At 39.6% G+C, this 27,729-nt stretch overlaps 1 protein-coding gene across 2 annotated transcripts; it reads right to left on the minus strand.

Moving 5' to 3' along the window:
• Positions 1–24: 24 nt before the first annotated feature.
• LOC102217869 (shootin-1-like) lies at positions 25–27,729 on the minus strand. Of its 2 annotated transcripts, none has more exons than XM_023346846.1 (17): positions 27,577–27,729; positions 15,946–15,995; positions 15,508–15,568; positions 12,965–13,059; positions 12,645–12,867; positions 12,018–12,115; positions 11,583–11,664; positions 9,381–9,475; positions 6,214–6,366; positions 5,746–6,133; positions 4,362–4,479; positions 3,180–3,235; positions 2,909–3,006; positions 2,794–2,814; positions 2,643–2,696; positions 2,395–2,545; positions 25–300 (listed from the first exon to the last, which is right to left on the minus strand). In XM_023346846.1, the coding sequence occupies exons 3-17, from the start codon at positions 15,521–15,523 to the stop codon at positions 110–112; spliced, it is 1,839 nt and encodes a 612-aa protein (XP_023202614.1). In that variant the 5' UTR covers positions 15,524–15,568; positions 15,946–15,995; positions 27,577–27,729; the 3' UTR covers positions 25–109. The 2 variants fall into 2 exon arrangements, with proteins under 2 accessions (XP_023202614.1, XP_023202613.1); XM_023346845.1 differs by lacking the exon at positions 27,577–27,729 and adding an exon at positions 17,422–17,578.

Genomic DNA, 27,729 nt, shown 5'->3' on the forward strand with positions numbered 1-27,729 from the left:
ATGACAAAAAGAAGAACAGAATAGTTCATTTAATGTGTTTTATTTGAATATTAACCAAAAATCAGGCAGTAATCGCTATAGCTACTGGAGTGCGTCTTTACGTAAGGCCTTATGATGACACATTTTGCTGGAGAGGCTGCTGTACGCCTCCGTGGCTGAGGATGAACGCTGACGCTCTGATGCGGGAATCTCTCTTCTCCCTGTTTTGCTTCAGCCTCCGGAGCACAGGTGCACTGCCGCTCTCACCGGCCCAGGGACAGTCACCTGCTGCTGGGACACGCTGCTGCCCCGGCTGGAGATCTGACCGAGAGATCAGCACATATTCAGGTTAGGCACGAAGCCAAAGAATGAGAACTACAGGACGCACTGGAACACATCCATCCGGACAAAGGGGTTTGTTTCGGATGTACATGGAGCTCTCGGTCTCCGTCCTCCTACAGTCGGACACCGTGCAGCAATTTCTTATTTTAAAGATCAAATTCTTTCACTTTTGCGTGGATAAAATCGTTTTTACAACGCAGTAATGCAAACAAACACAACTTTCAAAGAGTCCTTTTGTGATTTTATGAGACAAAACAACACAAAGTAACACAAGACTAAGAGAAGAGAAAGAGACAAATGCTTTTCAGAGTTTTTTTTTTTTTTGCAAAAGCAGTTCTGAAAAATGCGGCTGCTCTCCATAACCGGTGCTTTCTAAAACTACATTCCATAGATGTTGCAGATTCAAGAGACTGATTTTGTTATTTATTGGTATTTGACTATTATCTCCTGGTCTTTAACTCCACCTGTCCTTCCATCAACTTCGACCAGCTTTTATTCCACCAGTGAAGAAACGTAATCCCGCAGCATTATGCTACCACCCCCATGTTTCGCAGTAGAATGGTGTGTTAGTGTGTGTGTTGGTTTTCCACCACAAATATCATTTTGCATGTAGACCAAAATATTACAGCTTTTACATGTTTGCAAACCAACTTCCTTTTTGCCACCGTTTCATAAAAGTCAGACTTGTTGCGTGAACAACTCATAGTTTTCCTGGTGGCAGATCGCCGAACATTTCTCCTTGTAGGTTTACAGTTAGCAGCACGGATTCAGTACTGATGTCGTCTCAGGGCGTTTTTGCACAAATATGCTGTCAATTCACTCATACTTACACTTTCAAAGTCAAGTAAATGTATTCTAATAATCTTAGTTATGAAACAATGCAAGTAAATTCAGTTTATTATTCTAAAGGGTGAAATGTTTCCTGACAATATCTAGCCGATAACGAATCCCTGACTTTGCAGCCACCCCTCCTCGTTGCGCTCATCTTCTTTCCATTTGAGGTTCAACATAATTGAACAGAGTTCTTTCTCATGTACAGTCAATAAATTAGAATTTGATGGGGCTTGTTTGGGAATTCAAAAGTACTTTTTGGCAATAATCGTGAAGCAGATAGTAAATACGCTTCACGTTAAGACCACATTTCCATGTTAAAATATTTCATTTTTTTTTATGGGTTTGTAATTATCTCAGTGTAATTAGATAAATGTTGTGTTTTTTCATCAGAAAATCTTCATAATTAACAGAAGTAAAAGCTCGAAAACATCAAACTGCATGTAATTAATGAACACAGTGTGTTCCACGTAGGAACTCAAATAAACTAACTTTTTAATCATTTTCTAATATATCGAATGAGTCTGCAGTTTTTTTCAACCTGATCATGGTTTAAACTTCTCTACAACTTTCTCCCTTTAACTGTCTGATGTTACTTTGAGTTCACAATGCTGGATGTTTATTAATCTTCTCCAAATAACATCCGACAATCAAAAGTTGTGGTGGTGGAGTCGGACCCACGTGTTAAGCAAGACAGAGGTAGCCACGAATTTATTCAGAAAAACACCTTACAGAAACTAACAGACAGTGAAGCTCAGAGGGAAAAAAATATGCAGCGCAGAAACAGTAGAAGATAGAAACTGGTGGTCACACAAACCAACAGAATAATCTGACAAGGAGGTGAGACGACTGACAGGGTTTTATCTGCTGGCAGAGAAGCAGCTGTAATTAAGAAGAGAGCAAAAATAGTGAAAGCCAGCGTATAGTGTGTTAAGTAACACTGCAGATAAATGTTTTAACTTCCCAAGCGGCATTTTCATTCAAATATTTTAGATGTACTCTGCAAAAAAAAAAAAAATCAGCAAGGTGAATTTCTGCAAATCATTAGGAATTACGCTGCACAAAGCAAAACAGAAATCTGCCAATAGGTGATTGACTGAGCTAACTGAAAACTAACTGAGCCAAGAATAGGGAGGGATCCACTGTACAACAGGAGAAGGTGGTGTTACTGCAAAATGTGAAAAATTTAAAGGGACGTGAAATCTTCTGCCTGGCGTCACTATGAGCACAGAGTGTCTGTACCACAGGTTGGAGCTGAGGACTGTCGGTCCTGATTTTCTCCCATCGCTCTTCTTCTCCTCTGGAGGACCAGCTGCAGCTCTGCCTCCCCGACGTTCTTGCCGATCCCCCTCCTGGAGGGCACCCTGCGGAGGTGCTGCCGTTTAATGTTGTCCTATTACAGCGGGCAGCAAAACAACACAAGGGAATAAAAAAATAAAAGTCAGCAGCTGTTAGTCTCGGCGAAGTTATGACAGCTCATAGTTTATTACCAGCATTCCCTTTAATTCCAGGACGGCTGACTTCCTGTTGTCACTCCTCTGGTCCTGTAGGAGAATACGGTATTCGAAAAATAAATGTTTTATTAAAAATCATATGGTTCTTCTCATAAAGTGAAAGAGAAAAAACTAATCTATAGCTGACCCTCCATGAGCTGTCTTCTTCCTGCAAGCAGAGAAGATGCAGATACTCAAGACAGTTAATCAGTTTTTTCTTTAGATTAGCGTTATTCATAACACTATCAGTGTGCATTACTTACCAGGATGTTTTGTATGGGCCTCAGTACAATGCCTCTCTTTATTCTCTCCATCATTTCATCCACTGCCTTTGCCTTAATGTCCTTCAATGGCGCTGGCTCTTAAAGAAAGTCAAGTCACACGCATTGCATCATGGGAAGGAGGCAGCAGAATAACTGCTTTAAAAAAAACTCCGTTTTCAAACAAAGTAACACGGATTACTTTATGAGCTCCAAAACAATGAACCGAGTTCAGCTTTTATCGGGGAGCAGAAAAAGCAAAAAGAAAACTCACTGTTGTTATCGCCTCCGTTGACTCGATGCTTCCTGCTCCTGAGGAAATCCTGCAAGCTGCATGCGGGTAGAAAGACAGTTTAGTTTTAACTCTAATGGTCCCCTTACTAAAAACAACACATAAATACACAATGAGGTAAAAGTATTCATCTTTTGCCTTTTGTACATCAGTCCTAGAGGGTCAATGTCCTGCTGGTTTTAGATGTTTCACTGCTTTAACATACCTGAGTCAAACAGGTTAAATAATTAGCAGGAGTCTGGAGACCCTGACTGGATAACGAGGAGGTGATTCAGCTGTTTGATTCAGAGACACATCTGAAAGCTGCAGGACACTTGACCTGTAGATGCCTGGATTTGAAGATCATTGGTCCAGAGGAAGAGTTTATTCCTCATCCAAACGGTTTTAAAATGATGTCAGCCGACCTTTTGAATCTGTAACACCTTCAGTGTTGCTTGATAGATTGTGTTTATGGGAATTTTTCTGACCGTTCTGCCAAGAAGGGCACTGCGTCTGATGCTTTGCATTCAACTGGGCCTGGATGTAGATGTTCACTTTTAACACGGAGAAAATGTCTTGTTATAAGTACAATAATCTGCCAATGGAACTAATACTTTTTTCTATCAATATTGAAGAATTAATGACTTAAAACAAGTTCCTATATTTTTCTGAAAAGTTACTTGTAATTTGTATTTCAAGTTCACTACGATATTTAGAAACTACACCAAAAATAGTAAGTAATAGTAATAAACAGTAAGTTTTTGTGTTTTTGCAGTGATGATGTTTGGAGGTCTGCAGCTATTGACTCGTTAAAAAGTAATAATAATTTCCAGAGAATCTGTCATTTTACATGACCTATATATGCTAATGTTGCCATTCCAGTTTGTAATGATGCCACTGATCGTTGACCACGAAATATTTAGTCAGGAAGAAATTTCATGACTGGCGTTAATACACAGATGACAAGCTATAATGCTGGTTCTGTTTGCAGAGTGGATTCTTTACACCTGCTGTGGCCAAAGTGATCGAAACATCTGTATTCAAGTATTTGGAGTGCTCTGCATATATAGTGATATTTATGCTTAGGACTGTTTGTTGGTTTTAAAAAAAAAACAAAACTAAAACAGTAGTTCAACCTTCATGCCATCCAACGGAAGAGAGCAGTCTGAATTTCGATTGACATACTTGATAACAGGAGTGGGCGAAGGAAGAGGAGGTGGAGGAGGAGGAAGAGGAGGAGCAGTTACTTCCTCCAGATCTTCATTTTTCTCCTCTGTGTTCATCCTTTCCTGTAAATGTTTCACTATAAAGAAAGACAAATAGTAACACTTTATCTGAAGTGGCATAATACTGTCATGAACAGGAAGGAGTCTTCATGAATGTTGATGGCTGTTGTCATGAAGTGTCATTTGGTAAATAATGGCACCTTTATGCAAAGTTGTACTAGAACTTCCATTAAAAGTGCATTAAAAGTATGAAATTTGCACTAAAAGTGTCGTTATTTATCAAATGACACTTCATGACAACAGTCATAAGCATTCATGAGGACTCATTCATGTTCATAACAGGTGTCTTATCATGTTTATGACAGTATTATGCCAGTCTTATGCACACCCTTCAACTAAAGTGTTACCAGACAAATGAACTAGAGCTTGTCCAAGTTTTATATGACCTTAGTTCATATCTATATCTGCATAAAAATATAGTCCAGGTACGACGTGGCAGGAAATCGATTCTTAGTTACTGCTAAATAACTCAAATCTTGAAAGTGATGACTGGAAAAAAAGCATATTAGCACAAAAACCAAACAAAAAGGGCTGCAAAAACCTTTATAATGTTGCTGCTACTCTCTATCCTGCTGTGCCTTGAGTGCTGGCGAATTGATAAACACGTGGGTCTAAATGTGACGTCCTCTGTTGTCTTTGAAGAATCCATGTCGGTTTCTGAACGGTGTGTGTAAATCAGGATCAGTGCTGTGGAAATCCCTTAAATCTTCAGTGTGCTAACTGAGTGTGCTGCTGTTCTGTGAAATACTGAAGGATAAAAAGTCTGGGAATGGCATTTTGATGCTGTGTGATGCTGTCAGTTCAAGCATTCACCATGCCATCATGACTACAGCATTTGCATAAAGCTGCATTAGATTAAGTCACGTTGTCATTGGTGCGTAATCTGTGCTGCAGTGGGGTCTGTTCTCTCTAAATCAGCTACAACATAAGTTTGTGTGTGTGTGTGTGTGTGTGTGTGTGTGTGTGTGTGGGTGTGTGTGTGTGTAGGGGTGTGTGTGTGGGTGTGTGAGTGAGTGCAGTGCTCATGTGGTGGCATTTTTCTACATTTGTCAGGCTGGCGTATGTGGAAGCGATATTCACGTCTTCCAATGTCAATGAAACAAAAGGCAGTAACAACACCGACCGCCTCAGCGGGGCTCGGGGAATTAAACAGAATCCAGAATTAGCTAAATTATGTTTCACCAGGCCAAACCTTTACAAAACCCCAAGATTCAGATTGGTGCATCTCCGGTTGTCTGTGGATAGCATTCACTGTTGTTGCTAATGATGTTACAAGCTGTTACCTTCCTCCCTCAGCTCTGTCACTGAGTCTTCGGCCTGAGACAGTTGACCCTCCAACGTCTTCCTCTCCTCTTCACTCTTCCTCAGCTGTTCCCTCAGCTCTGTGACTGGTAGGTTGACCTGAGATAGCTGACCCTCCAACATCTTCCTCTCCTCTTCACTCTTCCTCAGCTGTTCTCTCAGCTCTGTGACTGGTAGGTTGACCTGAGACAGTTGACCCTCCAACGTCTTCCTCTCCTCTTCACTCTTCCTCAGCTGTTCCCTCAGCTCTGTGACTGGTGCGTTGACCTGAAACAGTTGACCCTCCAACATCTTCCTCTCATCCTCACTCTTCCTCAGCTGTTCCCTCAGGTCCCGCAGCTCCTCCTCAGCACCTGTACTCTGTTTGATCTGACCACAAACACAAGAGAGACTGATGAAACATCGCTTCGTAAGTCATGAATCCACGTTTCTGTCGCTGCGGCGCGAACCTGGTCCTGGTAGTATCGCTGAATGTTGCACAGGGCCGTGTTGATGCCGCATATTTGCGTCAGCGCCCCCTGCAGCCGAAGCCGCACGTCGGCCTCGGAGGCGCACGCCTCCATCGTGCTCGGTCTCTCGGCCGCCTTCTGCTCCGCCAACATCTGATGAGACAAACCAAATCTGGCTTCACCTCTAACATTTTCAACCCATCCTTGTAATCATCTGCTTTGAAGGAAATAGAAAAGAAATACATCGACTACAATGAACCGCCATTAGAGGAAAATGAAGGGAGCTGAATTGCTAGTTGTACAAAACGTCTCTCCCCAGGAGGCTGTCACAATGCGGGGGGAAAATGTTTTCAAACCATGTGTTTGACTGAACAATGACTCAGGAGCCGTCATTACTCATCGGCTTCACTGTAGAGTAGGAACTGTGTAAACAGGATGGTTTTTCTGTGAGACAAAGCGTCATTACTCTTCCATTATGAAGAAACAATTCTGGCTTTGCCTCAATTCACTGTGAAATTGTGTTTCTTTTTTCTTTTCTTTTTATTTTACCCCATCTTTTCATTGTGACAGATGAATGCACCAGTTGTAGCTATTAACTAGAGAATCAAGTTCCAAATCAACCTTTGTTCTTAAACCCAAATTCTGTCAAGAGCTCGAATGTTGCAGCTCATGTTTCTGCAACGTTGTCGTCGAACTGGTTTAAAAGCAAAAACCTGCAAGCAAAAACAGAACAAAAATCTAACAAAAGTCACAAATTTATAAAATGCCTGCAGGTGTGATGCCGTCCAGGAACGCTCCATGACCTCTGACATCGGCCACTTCCAGGTTTTTAAGTCCGTAAAGATTTTCAGGGCAATTTTCTTGAGCAGGAATTTTTGAAATGTGTTTTCTGAAAGTGAGCTATGCACTTATTTTCTAATACTTTGGTGATCTTAAGTACTTTAGTGATGCATGCCCAAATTGACCGAGTGTTAGTGGCATTAAAACTTGCCTGAGAACATGTCGATGCTCCCTGGGGTTTTCTCATCCGCTCTGATTTTGACACGTAAACAATGAGTGCTTGTTCCCAGAAACCAGTTCTTTGGTTTTATTCTAGGGATTTTTAATTTTCCACTGAATACATAAATACAATTTCAACATTCAGATGAGATTATAAATGATATTCTTGACTTTCAGCTTAATTTTCATACTCTATTTTAACTCGGAGCAGAATTTATAAACACACTATTTGGGATTCTGCTGGATTTTTAAATGTTATTTAACATTTTTGTAAGGGATGTTTATATACACACCAACGTCTGACTGAGCAAGTGTATTTGAAGTCATGAGCAAAATTATTGACTTTCAGCTTAAAGTTGAATTTGGAAATGCTGTTTAGAGCTTTCAGCTGAGTTTATAAGCACAATTTTCCTCTTCCAGATAAATTTGTAAAGTTCGTTCTCTACATTCACCTGAATTTCGAACTTCCAGCTGGCGCCACAAAAAGTTTTGACCTCCAGCGGAGTTTAAAAACAACTATTTTTGCCTTTAAGCTAAATTTTAAAATGCTGTTGGCTAGTTTATAACATTCTTAAACCTCAAGAGGAGTTTTAAAAATGCATTTTTTTGAGTTTCTCTCCAGTTTAAAATCAGAAAATAAAACACTCAAACAAACATCCATAAACATCCTTTCACATTAAACAGTCACTGGGTCCTTATGTTCTGTGAGGACATAAAAGTATTCAAAAGTATTCACTTTTGAGAACATTCTTTTAAATTCTCTGTTATCTTTCTTCTATTTTTCCTTCTTAGTACGCGGAACTCTTCCTAAAATTTAACAAACTGCAGTGTGTGACGGGTTAAAGTTTGTTTAAAGCCACATACTGTGGCTCAATTATGATGAGAATCCTGAGGACATCCACTTGCCGTCCCTCAAATCAGTTAAGTGGGCATTTTTACGATTAAGTACATGACTGAAAAACAGGAAGTGCGAGCAGAAAACGAGTTTTCATTTCTGCGTTTTTAGCCTGAGAACACACGGCGGCTTCAGATTCGGTTTGGTCTCCATCGGCGACATGCACCACGAGTCTTTACGCTGCAAACTACACCACTCTGATCTTTGGTTCCCCTTCAGAGAGGAGAGCCGTTTTCACACAGCAATTAGCACAGTTAGTTCACACACATACACACACACACACAGCAGCGCAAAGAGACAAAAGACACATCCGCACACGCACACACACACAAAAAAAAAAGCTCTAAATTGTTTCCTGTTTGAGGATCCACATCATTATACCACCACGCATGGCGGGGAAGAGGTGTGAATGGTTGTTGTTTTCAAAACACATGAAAACAGACAAATAGCAGCGCATACAAGAGGCATTCAGCGCACGGGGGGCCGGACGCCGGGGGGTGGGTGGGTTTCTTTTACCCTGAACTGAGAGTAAAGGGGTGGAATTGTGTGAGGAGTTGGGGGTCCCTTTCACAGGTAAGGACCCCTGCAAGGCGGCCCATTGTGCGCCTGTCCGGTAAATGGAGGACGCGGCGCACAAAGGCGACAATTGCTATATGCTCGGCAAAACATAAAGGTGTCAGGCGAAGGCAGGTTTTGCTTGAAGGCCGCTATTCTCCCGCAGCAGCAATGATGACCGCTAATTATGGGGAGAGGAGGGGCGACGCAGGAGGGGGAGAGATGTTTTGAAAGAAAAAAAAAACAGCCTTTATTTAAGGAGCAGCTGGGACAAGAAAAACTGTGGCTCAGTGTGTGTTGGGGTGGGTGCGCGTGCGTGTGTGTGTTTGGGTATGGGTGTGGGGATCTCAAATGAATTGACGTTTTCTCTGTCTGTGTGTGTTTTTGCTAGTGTGTGCGTGAATGCCAAGCCTCGTTGAGAGGGCCCAAATCTGTCGGGCGGTGTGAAAACGGAGCGACCCTCTTTCAGTTGACCTGCCACCTCTGTTGTACCCCGACACCAAGACCGCGCGCACGCGCGCGTGTGTGTGTGTGTGTGTGCCCCTGTCCTTTCTCTCACCACGGCCACCCGAAGGGGTCAGCGCCAACACCCCTTCTACCTTCCTGTGGCACGACCTGTCACCCTCAACGTCCGCAGGTGCAAATGTGTGATAAAAATATTTCTGAGGGAAGATGAAAACACACACACACACACACACACACCCCGACGCACACACACCTGATGGGCGAAGACTTCGGCGTGTTGCCGCAGGCCCTGCTCCAGCTCCAGCTGCTGAGACATTTCTGTGAACTCCTCGGTGACAAGCTGGGAGACTGGGCAAACACAGGGAAAAACAAAAGAGGAAAAACAGAGAGATACAGATTCATTATGGTAACGCATTCCCCCGGGGGAATTAACATATTAGTTAGGCCGAGGAAAACCAGCTGAATTTTACTTTCAAATATCAATATAAAAGTAGCATGTTGACTATTCATATCCGTTCTCGTGACCTTATGCTGCCCGGTTCACTTCTCATTTTCTGCCTCGGTTCTTTCGGCACCTCAGATTCTGCGCTTGCTTGTGTTTGCAAGTATGCAGTCATGTGGTGAGACCAGGGCACCAGGACGAAATCATTTTACACTTCCGAGTCCGTCAGCCGTCAACGACTTTGACGACTGAGTGCAATACGGCCCGGGATGACCTATGACACAACTTACAATCCGACTGTTTAGAGCTGCTTTTGGTTAGCAAGTGGAACATTGATGAACATATTCGACGTGTATTTGCTTGATGACTTTCAAGATGATATTTGACAAAATGTTACGATTGTTGCTTGTTTCATAATTGGTGACCACATGATGTTTTTATGATGTAAAGCACTTTGAACTGAATCGTGGATGAAAATGTGCCAGACAAATAAACTCGACTCGACTTATAGAGACATTAAAATGATGCTGCAGTTTCTTTATGCACCTGTGTGCTAATGATGAGAAACTATCCTTCAAACTCAAGTTAGTAAATCCATCTTGTTATAGTTGGTTCCTGACCACAGAGGTGAAAGTGGGCAGATATTTTACAAAGTTTGTAACTCTTGACTGAAATGATCTTGACCACCAGGTGATAAACAGAAGCCGCTATTATTGCAGCTGCTACCCAAATGTTCAAATCTTTAAGTGAATCGATTCCCACAACCAGGCAAACAGACTTAATGTCATTCAAATGGCATTATTTAGACATGAAAAGTCTCTTCCTTGTAAATAAACTTTTCCCAATATTCAAAAGTGCAAAAAGAAAATACATATGCAGTGCTGTGAAAAAGATGTTTGCCTCTTACGGATTTCTTCTTTTGTCACTTTTTTTTTTTTGCCAGTGTTTCAAACCAGCTAGCAAATTTTAATATGAGACAAAGATGAAAAGACAAGAAGGAAAAAGCTATCCCAACCAGCCTGACTGGGTGTGGAAATATAAACGCTTGTAAAACTGTGGAATAACTGTGACAAACCAATTGTTGTGGCCTGGTGGCTATCAGACCTGTGGAGATACTTCAATAGAACCAACGTGGCGACTTGAACGAGGCTAGAAGGATTTTTAAAAAGCAGCACACTGTGACACCCATCAGTCTGGAAAGGGCTTTTAAAGCTTTAGGACTCCAGTGAGTTACAGTGAGAGTCGTTATCAATGGAGAAAGCATGGAGCAGTGATGAACCTTTACATCCAGAATTACCTCGAGTTCATTTGAAGGGTCATAAAAGAACGTAAATTCTCAACAATTTCACATTTTGAGCTGCCGCCACAATATTGAGTGAGATTTGGAGACTGTTCAAAAACTAATTGCAAAAACAACCAAGCCCCATTTTCTCTAAGCTACACATAATAGCAAGTGACGGACATCTTCCTGATGTTGCTCCCCCGTTTTAGTTGCTCTAAAGATAGTTGTCCGTTGGTTTATAGCAGTGTTTCTCAATTCCGGTCCTCAGGCCCCCCTGCCCTGCATGTTTTAGGTGTTTCCCTTCTGCTACACACCTGGATTGAATCTATGGGTGATCAACAGGTTTCTGCAGCACTTGATGGTCATGCAATCATTTGAATCAGCTGTTCTGGAATAGAGGCACATCTAAAACATGCAGAGCAGGGAGGCCTGAGGACTGGAATTGAGAAGCACTGGTTTCTAGCAACAAAATGAGCACACATAACATTTATAGCATATAAGTTTAAAGGTTTTAGATGAGGCTTTAAATAATTGTATTTAGTAGGGACAGAGTGTGAGGTTTAAGACTCTAACCTTCCTTTCATAAAACAGATTACTTTCTAAGACAACTCTATGTCAGAACTCTGTGTTTTGTTAATGACTGGAGAGAACGCTTACAATTAAGTAATTAAAATATTCCAGTAACAACATGCTTGGTAATAACAGAAATTAAGATTTTAAGGAGACTTTACCTCTTTTGATTTTGGTCATGGTCTTGGTCTGCTTGCTCATTTTCCTCAGAATGGCTTCCTTCTCCTCCGCCTCTGCAACAAGCTGAAAAAACATCGAGGTGAGATTCTCTCACTGACCTCCACTCCAACTCTTTCATCTCAGAGAAACATTTTTATGTTTTTTTTCCTAACCATTACTTGTACAACCACCTGCCTTATTCTTTAAACATGCAACTATGTCACTTCCTCTGATCCTGAAATTGAAAATCCAGAATCTACCTGCAGGTGTGCAATCGCAGTCTCCACATGCACAGAGTCCAAAACAGTAGCCATCCTATCGGACTACAGATCCAAAAAAAAAACAAACACACACACGCACACACACCCACACACACACCCACACACACACACACACACACACACACACACACACACACACAGAGTGGTATTTAATACCTGCTCTCTGAGCTGGTCCTGCTCTCTGGTCAGTTCCTCCACCTGATGCTCCAGCTGTAGCTTCTCAGCCAGCAGCCCATCCAATGACGCCTGCATCGCTAGCACAAACACACAGACAGACCCACACTCACCATTAGGCTTTAAACCCAAGTTTAACTGTTTTTAAATGGTATTTTTTTTATATCTTCATCTTCACGCTCTTTGGAAATACAGTCAAGGATGATGCAATACGTATTCTGTGCCAATAGGAGGCGCTGACATTGACAGCTTCCTAAGGCAAAAGAACAACTTGAGCACGACTAAAGCGGTTCTCGGTTACAGGGTCCCCCAAAACCAATACTGTTGGTTCTCCTTAATCATTTACCTTTCTTAGAGTTTTTTAATGACCTTTCGTGAGCAAAAACTCTGCATTTATATTCACAAGCAAGGCAAAAGCAGAAATAGTTTCAGTTTTGTTGAATATTGATGCTGCAAATTGCTTTAATTTGTAGATAACAATAAGGTTGCCCAGGACTTTTCTTCTTGGCTAACTCAGTTGTTGGATGATATGCAGGTAAGATCTGAAGGGTTTTTTTAAGAAAATCAGGAAAAAATGTTTTTAGCGAAATTAAGTTCTGAGTAACTAACCTGTGATCTTGGCTTGACTTTCAAGCAGCAAGTTCTCTTCACTGTTACTTTCCCTAAAATTAACCACAAGGCCATCAACCACATCGCAATCAACCGCATCGACATCAACCACTAGGTCGGTCTCTGGGTCAAGGGTCACAGTCACCAGGTCTTCTGGGAGGTTGGAGATCAGTGGCAGCAGCATCTGGCTCTTTCTTTTCAGGGCTGTGTTTTCTTTGCTGACCTGTGCAACAGAGGAGACGACGGTTAGATGTGGAGAACGACGCAGTGCCATTACTTTATTTGTTAGCTTAAATTAATTTCTTGACATGAAGAGTTACTTTGAGAGCCAGAGCCTCCGCGCTCTCCCTGCAGGAGCGTTCCACCTGGAACTGGATCTCCAACATATTCATCTCCTTCAGCAGCTGATTGGAAGCTGATCACAGAAAGGAGAGACGTTTCTTTTTTTTTCTTTTCAGGCACAATTTATAGCACAAAGGAGCAAAAATGATCTTTATTATTGTAAATTTGGACATATGAAACATTTTTGTGTGACATTGAAAAAATCTACAATGCCTTAGAAGTGTTCCTACTATTTTTTTTACTGTTATGATTTACTATTTTTAAGTTTTTACATCATGTAAAGTTGAGTTATAGACCAACTCCATTCCTTAAGGACCAATGTCTTAAATGTCTTAAATGTGTTCCTGCTCCAGCACATTCAAAGCTTGTCAGCTAGTTCTGTTAATGATCCATTCATCTCGTACTGATGTGTTCAATCAGGAAAAATATGTAAGTCATGCAGGACATCATCCTTTGGGGACTGGGTAAGAATTTTCAAGTTTGTTTGTTTGTTTGCTCCCCTTCATGCACAGGAGAATTTAAAATACTTTACAGGAAAAAAAGAGATAAATAGATGAAAGTGGAACAATATTTGGTGTTCAATTTCCTTATTTAGCCCTCTTTATTTTAATACCCTTAAATGATGAAATGGTTTTTATAATGGAATAGTTTAGATTAAAGCATATTAATGTTGTACTTCCCCAAATCTACTAAATTGGAGGCAAAACTTAATAAACGGTTGAAATAAATCTTTTTTGTGTCCAAGCAGAAAAGTAGAAAGGAGAAAAATCCCTTCACCAGAGAAGTTTCTACAAAGTATTGGCTCAAGAGGTCTCAATAGAAACGCACGTCTCAGTTTCTTTGTTTGTGAACTATGAAACACGTTGAAACATTATTACATCTGTAATAATGATCCATTCATTCGTAGAAGTGACACCATTGAACACTTCTATGTTAGCCAGTCTCAGGAGTGGAAATTAGCACCCGCCATTGGTCAAATGCGGGTAAAAGTATGATGTGGCGTGTAAATTGGAGCAACGCACCTGTCACTGTGGCGGGTTAACAATTTGAACAGAAAAAAAGCGGGAAAAAAAGCTGCATTCAGCTTGAACTTCTGTCCAGGGGAGGACTGGCCGTCTGGAGTCCAGACTGATGTACATAATGTCCATATCTGGAGGCCCTATGCTGATAAAATTTAACAAAAAAATTATATTAAATCTAATTTTTATCGACCGCGACAGCCCATTGGTTGATTTTATTGACGGACATTGGGCTTATCCAATGAAATCCCTCGGTCCTCCTTGGGCCGCCCCTCCCTTCTAAGTTTATAAATGGCGCCATTCCAGCTAGCGGTTGCTGCTAACCGGAGTCCAAGAAAATGAGCGGATACGAGACCGGGCGGGTTAGAAAAACTATGAGAAATGCTAAAAAGCGCATAAGCCCATTCAGAAAAATGTGTCAAACTAACCGATATGTTAATTACTACACTAACTTTGACCGTTGGAGGAGATTCAATAGCGGACAAGAAGAGGAAATTAGCGAGTCAGGGGCGAAGGAGGATGATGAGAGAGACGTGACCAGGGACAGACTGAGGAAGAGTTCAGGTTTGCTGCTGCTGCCCGGTAAGAAAGAGTGAAAATGTTCATAAAGAAAAAGTTTCATGCAGGCAGGAAGGCAGGTGTGTGTGAGGGGGAAGCTAACACTAAGCTCCAGGTAGTCAGAAAAACTCTGGAGTAACACAAGAATGATGATGATGATGACGGCCCGTGGAATTAATAATGAACACTTCTGAGATATTTTAGTAATAATTGTTAATTTCAGTAGAAAACGTAATAAGTAGTAAGGGAAAACAAAACAGTTAGAAAACAGCTATTGATACAATTTAAAAATAGTTTTTAAATGACTAGACTTTAATAAATACTATCAGGGAGAGTTGTTGCCAAACTTTGGAAATGTTCAACATATGATTGCAAGAATGTTTGGGTTGTATAGTTAAAGTTTGCCGTTAGTAATTACTTCAAATTAACTTATTGCACTATAACCCTGTTAAGGTGTCCATGCTTCATGTTAAATTATATGTACATCTGTATGGTAAACTGATTGTCAGAAAATTGGTTTTCATAGAGTTAAGAATAAATCATACATTTTCTATAATTTGCTTGCACTTGTGGGGTTTCTAATCGAAATAAAAAAAAAACAGTGGCTGGTGAAATGTGTGAGTGGCTGGTAAAAAATGTCTCTACCAGCCACTGTGGCTGGTAGAGAAAATTTTAATTTCCACCCCTGAGTATTATCATAAAATACAATAAAGTTTGAGAGTTTCAAACCAGAAAGTTTGATAGATGTAAAGACATTTGCAGGGTGCTGCATGTTTTTGATTCCCTCCTTCCAGAAGAAGAAAATGGTTCTGCACATGAACTCAGTCGAAGCTCAGCAGAAGTGTTAAAAACGTATCAATGATCGTGTTTCTGCTTTGCGTCGCTCTGTTTGTGTTTTCGCTGAAACAAACCTGCGACGATCACAAACTGCTGCAAATTCTCACCTTCCTCCAGCTCCATCAGCCTCTGATTGGCTTCGTCTCGCTGCTTCTCCAGGATCTCGCACTAACAATCAAAATCAGCGCAAGTGAGCAGAAGAAAACACATCAATCCGCTCGCATCAAATTCGACGCCGCTCATTTTTATTCGCATTCTGAGCCGTCGTCAGCCTCCACCTGAGGCACAAATATGATTTTGCCATTATTAATGTAATCAAGACTGCAAACGTGGACTCTGCGTTGTGCTTTGAGTCCGCAATTTTGGCTCATTTTTCACCTTTCTTGCAGATGTCGTTTTAAATTGCACTGGGACATTTGCTACGAAAACATCCAAATAGAAGCAGTGCAAGAAAAAACAAACCAGATGTCAACACATCTGAGCAGGATTCATCTTCTTCCTCATGTGCTGCTGATTGTCTCTAATGCACACTGTAACAGCAGTACCTGAATATCTTCCCAATCTTCAGAAGATAAGCAGCTGTCCTCATCAGAGTCTGCAAGGAGAAACAAATCATTTTTTTTCATTCACACACAGCGGACAGATTGGGAAACTAATTTGGAAAAGACAAAACAGACAAGTGAAAATCCTCGCATCCCAGCGTGACTGGAAAAGGAAGTCCTCCGTGCGTTTCGCTCGCACAGACACAGATAAAAGGATGTGAAACTGCAGAAAGAACCCGATAAACATGTTTCGGTTTCTGTCACACTCGACTCGAGTTACAGGAAAGTGAGTCACTCGCCGCAGCTTGCTCAACAGTCCTGGTGATGAGACTTTAAATACCGCTGCTGGCTACTTGGTTCGCTTAGATGAGATACTTTAGATAATCAAGTTATGTACTTTTGTTAATTAATGTGTCAAGAAGGTAAACAGTTGCATCCTAAAAATCTCTCTTTTGGTCTCAACGTTTCTCATCGGTTCAGACGTCTTGCGGTTCCACCAGATGTATTTTTTGATTCCCTGTTCTTAGAGAAAATTTGCTTTCTCATGAAAAACCTTCTAAGCACTTCAATTACTTTCTTATCAATCATTTCTGAATTTTAATATGGAGCTCTTGTGTCGTTTTTTTTAGCATTTCTTTGAGCATTGATCTGTGCTTGAGGTGATTTTTTTACAGGTTAACTTCTAGAATATGGTCTCAAATATCCTTAATTCTTAAATAACTCTTACCAGTGTAAAATAATGGACTTCATATAGTTTTGAATTTGCCTTATAACTATTCCCAGATTGATTGTTGGCCACAGTTGCTTTTCTAACGTCATTGCTGGTGTCTGTCCGCCCTGACATTGTGTTAAACCATAAAGAAATCAGCCAAAACGCCTGTTTCTACATCCCATCAGTCAGACATATAGAATTATAATACAATAAAGTTTGAGGCTTTATTGCAAATAAAAGCCTCATTTTGTCCTGATGGATAAAAAAAAATCTAAGTTAAATCCCACAGTTCATGAATACAATCTTATGTGTGAAGGACAGACTCATCGTCATTTTTGCAGTCTTTATTCCTTTTAAAAGTTTAATAACGTGAAACAAGGTCAACTTGTTTCATGTCTTTTTTATACAATGCTGTACAGACACCATGTTTTAAAATGTGCTTCCAAGCAACATTTGTTTTTACAGTTTAAAAGTCTTGAAGGCTGCGTCGATGCCTGTTAGACCAGTTTAAGTCAGACTAGCCACAAAAATTCAATCAAGAAACGCATCAAGCAAAACTTTAAAAAGGCAAATGTGAAAGAAATAAAGTTTTTTCAGAGAATAAAATAATGTGTCTACTGGCCAATTGCCAAAAGTGAAACATTTTCTGCTCACTAGGAGAATCCTTTTATGATTCATTATTTTAACCAAGTTAATCACCACCTATTAAAAAAAATCATAATCTGAAATTAATTGAGCAAGTTTTTATTCATTTCATGTATCCATACCTGCAACTGTGCTCTCCTCATCTTGTATCCACATCTTTCCGTAAGATTTCAGATGTTATATTTATTTTAAAAAGCTGCTCAATCCAGCACAATGAATACGCTGTGATTTCTCTGAAAAGCAGCCAGTTTATATTGAAACTAACAAATGGTATTCCTGACTAAACCTCGCCCCCACTGCCAAATACAAAAATGAGGAACTTACGCCTCACTTAAAAACGCAGTGTTAGTCACAAGACGTTTTTCTTATTAGAATAAAGTCAGTTTTTGTCTTATATCAGAGTTATTTAGTGATCAGCAGGTTCCATGCAGTAAAAAGAAAAAAGCTCTGCTTTGTGTATGTGGCTTCTTAAGAGTAGACTCTGTCTCTCTGCAGCAGACTCAACGTCACTCAAGCAGCCGGAGCAAAGCAAGAGCTGCTTTCGCCTCTCTAGTAGCATCTGTGCTGGAGTTCATGACCTGTGAAGCATCCCCAGCCCACCGTAGGAGCCATATTTCTGGGTGAGAAGTTGGCAGATGACCGAGGGCTGGTGGCACGATGATGCTGATGACACATTTCTCCGCCGTCAATAATTTACGAGCTTCAAATTCCTGATCCCTCACTCCTGTTTTATTCATCCACCTGCCTTCCAGGAGTTGATTTCTAGTAGGTTGCCAACAGTCCGGGTTAAGTACTGTAAATTTACTGCACTTGGTGTGTTTTCACTCATTTCTGCAGATGGATTTGATGTGCTGGATGGAGGTTAGAATATTAAATAATTTTAAAAAATTCTGAAACACCATAAAGCATATAATATTTTTATTTTGTTGTAAGTGTACTGTAATAAATTGAGAATTTAATTTTCCACCTCTTACTACTGTAATTGGAACAACTGGTAGAATATCTTCCTCTTTTCACAAAATGTTTTACACTTAAATAAAGAGAACGCAGCAAATCTCTAACATGACAACACAAATGAAAACAAACAACATCTTAAAATGGCTAAATAGATGATTAAGAGTGAAATGAAACACCTCATATTGGAGTATTTCACAAGAAAACCAGGTAATGAGTGCAAATTAGGTAGTTTCTCTTCCAACTTTAAACAGCTGTTTTACATCTAAAATCTAATCAGCTCTTTTTTAATGTTTTTCCCGCTAAAGCTAACCTGTTGACATGATGCTAGCACGTTTCTAATAAGCAGTTGTTGCTTTGTCAGACCGAAGAAGTTGAAAACATCTCCAATTTTCAGCTTCTTGTGAGTAATACTGATTTTGTCATTTTAATTCTGCTTACCTTGTGCCATTAGTCCTAAGTTAATACAAGCAGACTACTTGGCTGACGTCATCATAGCAGGTTGAAGGAGAAGGAAACAGATACTTTTGTGTACAATTACAAAACTTTCACTAACGTTTGACCCAACCGACCTGTGACACCACAGAAAAGAATCTTCGCACTGCAATGAAAGAAGTAATTTAACACGCTTCCTACAGAGAAGGTCAAAAACAATCAGATATATGTTTTGTTACATATGAGAACCATATGTATTTGTATTTTTATATGTTTATATTCTATATTGTGAAGGTTTTACTGTCTTTTAACAGCCAAAGAAAGAACTGACATGTTACTTCACTCACCACAGATAAAGCTTCAATAAAAACAAAATGTCCTCGTTTAAATTCCTGCAGACACGCTGCCCCTTTATTTTTAGAAATATTTAAAATAATCACAAGACCTCATTGAAATTGTATTTTTTTCTTCCACCCACGGGATTCAAGGAAACTTCCTGCACGGTGGAGGGATGAAAAGCGTGTTCGTGATGCTTCGTCCTTGTGATTTAATGGCTCTTTTCTTCCCTCCTGTGCTGCATGTGGCCGTTTTGGGTTCCACCTGAGCACCAGAGCCTCCTGCAGCCCAGCACCGTGACCTTCACTCGTGACCCTTTAGCGTCTCCAGAAAGCTTCACCATAACGGGTCGCATTTGCATCAGCGGCTGTCTAGAACAGCTGGACATCATTTAGGAAGTTGATTCTTTTTATTTATTTTTTTATTTTTGTGCGTTTTTATTCATTCTGGTTCGATGGAAAACGTTTCTTTGTGAATTAGATGGATCAATGAAAGCATAAGTTTCCGTCCATTCAGCCTTCTGCACTTTTTTTTGTCTAATTAGGTTAATTCATATCTATTTCACTCATAAGCCTGCTTTCTTTTAATGTGAAATGATAAAGTTATTACTAATGAAGACATTAAGCCAGTAACATAATGTCCCATCAACTTTTTAATAATCTGATACAATGATTACAGTAATTACGATCTGATCATTTAAAAAAAAAAAAAAAAATCAAGTTAGTGAGAATTCAAAAAATGTCTGCAAATTATACTGACACCAGAACTTATTTGGCACAACGGGAACGTCCAATAAGAGATTTAATTACAAATTTAAGTGTTTTAATGGATTTTCAAAATTAAATTACACTTCTATGGATAGTCAAGATAAGATAGAAAATAATATTCACATTTGAGATAAATTGCAGATGAAAAGACATTTTTCTTAAAGACCTCAATCACATTTTGGACAAAAATATCAGGGATGTTGAAAACTTGGCTCCAAGGTCCAAAACACATGAAACAATAAAAATGTATGAAATGTCTAAAATTTTTATAATTACCTTTCACAGAAAACGGTTTAATTAAATATTAGAAGTACAGACCCTTCTTTTGTGATCATCTTATGTTCACCTACAAAGCCTTGAAAAAGTAAAACACGCCTATAATAAATCTTTCAAATTCAGGTTAGAGCCACAAATTTCATTGTACTTTATTGTTCCTTGGGAGACATGAACACAAAGTAGCACTTAAATGTGAATAATATAATGTGATCAAACTTTTTAACAATTAAAAATGCAATGCAATAAAAAAAAGTGTAGCCTGCCTTTGAAAAACCCTTAATAAAATTAATTTCAACCAATTATCTTGTGAATTTACCTGATTGGTCAAAAGAGGGTTACCTTCCCTAAACCTGTGCATAGTTTGAGAATGAATGCAGCAGTTCTGTGAAGGCCTCAAGTGAACATTGGGGAACAAACAACGTCATGGAGGTTAAGGGGCACAGCAGAGGGAAGGTTGTGGAGAAGTTTAAAGTAAAGTTAAGGTTATAGATCAAAAGCCAATGGGGCGTAACAACAAACGCACATGGGAGCAGTAACCAGAGAACCAACCAGGAGTCCCGTGGCAATTTGGACAAGCAGTAGCTCAACGGGAAACCAATATTCTGACCTGAAATAAGAAAATCAAGTGTGTGCAGTTTGCCACAGGTCGTAAGGAGGACGCAGAAACACATAGAAGAAGTAGTTCTGGTCAGCTGAGACCAAAATGTAACTTTTTATTGGCTTCATGAAAAATTATTTGCTGACAGAAAAACTGGTCAGATGTAATAAATCTAAATCCAGAGCAGCAGTTAGAGGGAACAGAATCTTTAGACATGCTAGTTGGACAAATCCCACCAACATCTGGGTATACAGTGGGATGAAGTCCAAAGTATATTGGGTTGAGCAATGACCCAAAATCCAGGTTTAAGAATGCAAATAAAGAGCACACTATTCAGATTTTAAAAACAGTTTCATTTTCTTCCCACGTTACATTTACGCCGTGCTTACGTCACATTTATCCCCAATAAACAACCCAATCGAAGGTTGTTGTAAAGTGACAGCGTCCTTAAAACTCCTAAGGATGTGAATACTTTTTCAAGACATTTTGCAAGTTGAGGATTTCTTCACACGTTTGTGCTGAGATCAGCACCGTCTTCAGTTCTTTCCTCGGACGATCCGAGACTCCATGAAGTCACGCAGCGTGAAGTAGCTAATGTGTTTTCAGCTGCGAGCAGCAGCCTGCATGTGCTGCTGCACATTGACGACCGAGCTCAGTACAGGCTGGCAGAGAGGGGCTGAGAGGGGCTGAGCGAGTGTTGTCCTCGGACTATAAGACGATGGCACACCAACAACGCAGACGAGCCGATGAAACAACGCAGTTCAAAAAATGAACCGGCTGTCCCGCTGAAGAGCGGCGACCTGACCTGTCCGTGTTTGACATCAGTCACAACAGGCATTTCATTTCATTTCAGATTTGGACATCACCATAGATAAATTTCAGCCCGGCTACATTTTTCTTAATCTGACATCGCTGCGCTTCATAAAAGAAAGAAAAAAGCTGAAAAGCCGATGTTAAAAGTTCAAGTTCGCGGTCATCTGAGGACACGAAACACGTGCAACCCACTAATCTGCCTCTGAACTGTGGCCCTGACGTTCGCTCTGCTGTTTCCTATTGAGGGACATAAATAGTGTATGTGCGCTCAACTTTTATTTGACGCCATGTGATGTTTACACAAAATGAAGTAATCTGACCCCAGAAAAAAATAGAAGAAGAAAAAAAGGATCCATCCTGCGTTTTGATGTGCAGGTTGCATCTTTTGTGATTTGTAGGAGGAACATTCACAGAATGAGTTCTGTTAAATCCTGGGCTGCCCTCAGCGTTTTACTGATTGTTGCCTCTCATCACTGCCTTTAAACAAGCCGAGTCAATCATAAATATATCTTGGGGTTAGAATTAGGACAGAGTAACTTCCTTAATGAGGATAACTTTCCACTTTTCAGAGAAGCTATACTATAAAACCTAAGCCTTAAACATTTTTTAAAAGGTTTTTCTAACTTTGCCGTAGAAATATGACTTTAATTTATGGTTTGCAATCTAAAAACATTGCATTTTCTGACATTTTAATTCCTTAATTTCTGATTTAAGTGTATAAAGTTCCTCTTTCTTGTCTTTTGTCTTCAGAAAACAAAAGTTGTTATTTGTCCCGTTTACTTAACTTGTAAATTACAGAGAGGAGGTTTTTATCTATTGCCTGAATCAACGACTGACTGCTACATTGATTGATTTTGATCAATTTTTATATTTCATGGAAAGTTATTTGACAATAAAGTGCTCCATCAGGGTCCATTGGACACACACACAAAAAAAATGCTATAGAAATGTCTCAACATGTTTTTCACATTTAAATTAAAGAATGCTATCATTAATCACAGTCCTCATCATCTGGCAAATATAAATGATTTTTCTGAAAATATTCAACCCTTTAAATCTCAGTATTATTGATTAAAAATCTCTCTCTTTTTTTAAAAGAATATAATAATGTTTAATATTTACCCATTTAATTTTTGGTGACCATAAACTCATTATCTGAGTTTGTAAAAAATATATAATTTGTTTTATTTAATATTTGTTTTTATTTTACTGTATTTTTTTTATATATTTCTTTTAATTTGAGGTATGCAATAAGTTGACTTGCAGCACATAAAATACAATTTTCACGTATATGTGTGAAGAATAAAACACGAAATGTTGAAAAAATGTTAATACTGGGGAATCAAAAAATCTAATTTCAACATGTTATCTTGAATTTTGAATGGGAGACAAAACGCTGCCAGAGAAGCACAGATTAATTTATTTAAAGAAATGAAGGAAACAACTAATAATAAAAGATGAGATTTTATTGCATCTGTATTCCCACAGCCAAAGTTATGTTAAAAAAAAATAAATAAATCTAATCAAAACCCCAGAAAAGCATAAATAAGCTCCAGGTTTCAAAACGGGTCTCTTAATATTTTATTAGTTGCTTCAAGGGTCGCCAAGCAACAAAAAGAAGGGAGTCAATTAAAGGACATAATCTTACTAAAGCATCTTAATTGTTTATAGCTTTTCCTACCTCCCTGTTTCCTCACTTCCTAATATCATGATTGGTATTAGGAGATACCAATCGTGCCTCTCAAGTTAAAAAACTAAACCCTGGCAACCCTTTACGCCCGTCGTCATCTGCATGAACTCAGCTGACTCTGCGTAAAAAAAAGCAAACAGCTGCCTAATGAAGCTGAGGGAAAGTGACGCGGCCGTGGCATCAGTTCGTTTAATACTCGCAGCACAATGGGCCGAGGTGACAGATCGTTGGATTTCATCACCACTGATATGATTTTTGAGGGAGAGCAGAGGGGAGGGCCGAAGGACGTGATTACGGTCTGGGGTTTTGCATCCAGCGTGTGAAATTAGCCAAATCTGAGTCAGGCAGCGAGATTAGGAGGCAGAAGGGGAAAAAAAAATAAAATAAAAAAAAAGTCACACTCACCTGTTTCAGGGCCGCGACCTACTCAGCTCTAATAACTGTGTGATTGGATTATGCCGGCTTTAAGCAGCACCACAGCTGCAGCTGACGGAGCGGGCTCTCCGCGCTGAGGTCGGGGCCAGGGTCAACGAGAGGCCAGTGGGGGCCGTGACCTTTTTTTTTTTTTTATTTTTACTTTCTTTCTCTCTTTCTTCTTTCTTTCTCTCTTTCTTTCTTTCTTTCCTTCTTTCTTTCTTTCTTTCTGCGGAAGACGGAGCCTTCGGCGGCGCTGCGCAACAGGAAGGGGAATGAAAGATTTTAAGAGACAAATCACAAGAGGAGGGGAGGGAGAGGTTTTTCTTTGTTGGTTTCTTTCGCTTTTTTCATCCTAGCTCGGTGGTGACAGGTTTGATTTCTGGAAATTCACAGAGGAGGATGTTTGAATTTAACGGGGGGAGCGGGAAAGATGGAGAGTGCTCGAGGAGGGAGACGGGATGTGTTGTGACAGAAGAGCCTCGCAGATACTGCTGGCCTCCTGGTGACTCCACTGTACGCTGGAAACACAAACAAACAAGCCAACCTCTGCTGCTGCTGCTACTACAGCCTCCACCAAACCTATATCTACTCCCTCACACATCCTTCCTTTCACAAAAGCTATTTCGTTTGGTCCAAACAGGAACCATCTCCTATTTTCTTGTAGTAATAATTTAGTTGTTGTGTTTTTTAGAGCCAGTCTCTATGTATTTATGCATCCTCCTAATGGGATTTTGAATACGGTTCCCATTTGACATCATATCATGAAGTCACAGCTTCCAATGGCAGCTATTCCATCATCCACACGCAAACATCCGAGACTGCAGGTGTAAATGAACGAGTCCGGGCTGTTGTTACTGAGAATAGCAGCCTGATTATTCACTCCTCCCGTGGGGGGTTGGAGGTGGGGCAGCGGATTTGTCTCCGCATGCATCTGGTTTAGACCAGGGGATGATGTCCGAGTCTATTGGAGAGAGTAAGTGACGATATTCCCCCTCTGGGATTGGTCTCAGCATAGCAGCACACAGCTCTGTGATTGGTAAAGCCCAGAGGAGAGCGTCCAAAACAAGCAGGATTTCGGGCTTCTCAAGGACGAAACGTGCAAACCGGCATCGTTCACGCTGAAAGACTCTCGTCTGGCTGGGTATTCCGTATCTAATCAATAATCAATGGTGAAATAGTACGTCTGCCTTAAACAGAGAGGTAGCTTCTTCCTCACCGTATCTTGGATGCAGATTTTTACCACAAATGTATCCAAATTACAATGGCTCCTGGAAGATTTCTGAGTTACGCAGCAGCAGGATAACCCGACTATGTTTTCTCATAATTCTATCAGAAATATTGGTGGAAAGAACATAATTTAGAATCTAATAGATTTTCCAGGGACTTGCTATGAGTGAATAAATGATTTTCTCAAACCTTTTGTTATTGTTGCTCTGTTTCTGCCATGTTTATGAACGTCACTGTAAAAGAATACGAAATAAATGGCTGATTTTGCAGGTAATTTTTAAATTTTGGATCGTTTTTGTGTGTAATTTTTTATGCTTTTAAAATGTTTTTTTTTTTTTGTTTGCTTGCTTTATCACTGAAGAACAAACCAAATACGTGAATATCTCAATACTTTCTCTTTTTTTTCCCTTTTACTTATTATTATCTTTTTAGTTAATTTGTGTAAAATAAAAATCAATTCAAGAAATCAAATCAGGCAAAACAAATTTGGAACATAAACCACCCAATAAGAGGTAGTCTAAATATTAGGAAAAAAAATATTGAAGATGTTTTATTTCTTGCATATCCAGAACATTTTTTTTCACTTAATTTTTCTTGGAAGCCTTGTAATAAATGCTATTCTATTAAATCATAAAATAATATGTGCATGCTGTATGTTTAATAGTATTTGGCTTTAATGGTCACAACCGAACCGTCTTTCTGAAGGTTTCTCTCTGTGTGTGTCTGTTCCCTTCCTGCCCTCTAGGTGGCGCTCTGGCTCTGCCGTCTGCCACTTGTTGCTCTGCTCTTCCTTCAACAGGTGCAGAGCCGAATCGCTTCATAAATTCACATTTTCTTCCTGTAAAACAAAGAGGAAGGTGCTGCCTTCCAGCATCCTCTTCACTCCTTCCGCGCTGCATTTTGTTTTTAATACTCCATATTATTTCCACACCTCTGCATGTATCTTCACAGCTCCGCGTCACGCGTGACTCCGGAAACAAAGGCGCCTGTCAGCGGCCCAGACGTGCCGTCAGAGCCGTCCCCTCACTGGGTTTTTATAAAACCATCACCGCCTCACAGGGATGAGTTCAGATAGGGGGGGGGGAGAACCGTCTGCTGGACCCGGCACAAAGTGGCACCATCTCTGGGTTATTGCAGAGGAGGAAGCCCGGTGTCTGATGGTGATACACCGTCTGCAGCTCAAACAGTGAACAAACGCTGAGAGCTGGCGCAGCGTTTGGCGTCCAAATCATTTCTGCGTCTTTAACGCCGGATCGTGTTCTTCGTTTGCTGCTGTTGTTTCTTTCAAACGGAGAAAATGTGTTGGATTGATTGCCGAGTAGCACAAAATGGACTGGAATAAGTACAAAATCAGGTCTGAAAATAGAGACAGAATAATCAAATATAAAGGAGATGATATTTGCATCGTCTGTAACATAAAAAACACCCGGAAGAGGAGTTGATATATTCCTATTTTACCCTGAATAAAGATAATTTTGTTGTTTGTTTGTTTTTTTGCTAAAACGCTAGAGAGACTATTTTCTAACTATAAATTATGAAATCTTTTTTTTTCTTAATTTACAGATTTCTAATTACTTGATTGCAGGGTTTATTAAACAGGTAGAACAACTTTTGAATCTGCAACGTCAGTAAAGATGAGCAACTCTAAATAAATAGGCCGATGAGTGAAAGTGTTTTTGTTTCTTTTCTTAAGTGACAAGAATTTAAATATTTATCCACTTTATTAGCACTTTATTTATGTGCATTAAAAATATACCAAAACATCTAAAAATGATTAGATTTGTTTACATAAGAAATACAAAACAAATCTATGTTGCTGGCTCAACTTCTTTCTTTTTCTAATGTTTCGGTTTTTGTGCCACATCCATATATTCAAATGAAATGAAAACTGCACAAGCTGCTGAAAATGACTGAAAACAAACTTTAAACTCTTTTTCTTTTCTTTAGATTGCATGTTGTGTTGTTCCAAATATTAACTGGAAGCCGTAAATGTAATGGGAATAAATAGTTTCTCCTAAACAGAAATGTTCCTACAAATTTTATACAAATTGAGTTTCTTAATGTTCAAAGAAGTAACACATTTTGTTTTACAGTGGTATTACACTAAACTTTATTTAATAACGACATCTAAACAAGTAAATGAGAGAATGTAGAGCAACGCAAAGATACTTTACAGCATTTAATTATCTGAAGGTAAATGCATTTTTTTAAGTATTTGAAATTAAAAAGTGACAAATTTTCATCATTTGGTATATAGAATTTTTCATTTGAAGAAAATTGTTTTATTTTTTTTTAGTTGGGAGTTTATGGCATAAATTAAAATAAAACTTATGAACTACAACCAGTAAATTTATAGTATATTTACATCTGTGGTGAGAAAGAAAAAGTTTGATGTCAACTCTTCATTGACACATTAATTAATAATGTACTGAACAAACGTCAGACTTCAGTAATCTGAAATATCTTTGTTTTATTTTTAAACTGTACGTTTCAACTAGAATGTGTGTTTAATTAAACGTTGGCGTCAGATTGTGTGTGCAGAAGCCTCAGTTTTTTTTTCTACATGGCAGCGATGGTTCCAGTAGAGCTGCTGACAGGAGATTAAAGGACGGGACGGTCCAGAACCAGAACCAGAGTATCTCTAAGACCACACCCATGTCTCTGTTTCCTTCCATCTCTTCATCCCTCTATCTCTCCTCCCTCTTTTACGATTACACAAACACATTTTCATCTACATCATGCTATTGGTTTTTTTATTCCTTACCTTGAATTTTCTTTTAGAAATGTTCTTTTTCCACTCAGTATCCATGTTTGCAATGTTTCCCCTCTTCTTCTTCTTCTTCTCCTTCCCCTTTCTCCAACATTTTTCTTTAAACACTCAGTTCTCCCCTCAAACTTCCCTCTTAAAACTCTTCCT

The sequence above is a fragment of the Xiphophorus maculatus genome, chromosome 14, assembly GCF_002775205.1.
Source record: "Xiphophorus maculatus strain JP 163 A chromosome 14, X_maculatus-5.0-male, whole genome shotgun sequence".
NCBI classification, from domain to species: Eukaryota; Metazoa; Chordata; class Actinopteri; order Cyprinodontiformes; family Poeciliidae; genus Xiphophorus; species Xiphophorus maculatus.

Bases quoted from the DNA above. Each gene is read 5' to 3' on its own strand.
- LOC102217869 (XM_023346845.1), bottom strand. From the start codon at position 17,455: ATGTGGATACAAGATGAGGAGAGCACAGTTGCAG. The intron at 2,546-2,642 runs GTAATAAACTAT...CCGCTGTAATAG, and splicing joins TGGAATTAAAGGGAATGCTG to GACAACATTAAACGGCAGCA. The intron at 301-2,394 runs GTACAGACACTC...TCTCTCGGTCAG, and splicing joins GTCCTCAGCTCCAACCTGTG to ATCTCCAGCCGGGGCAGCAG.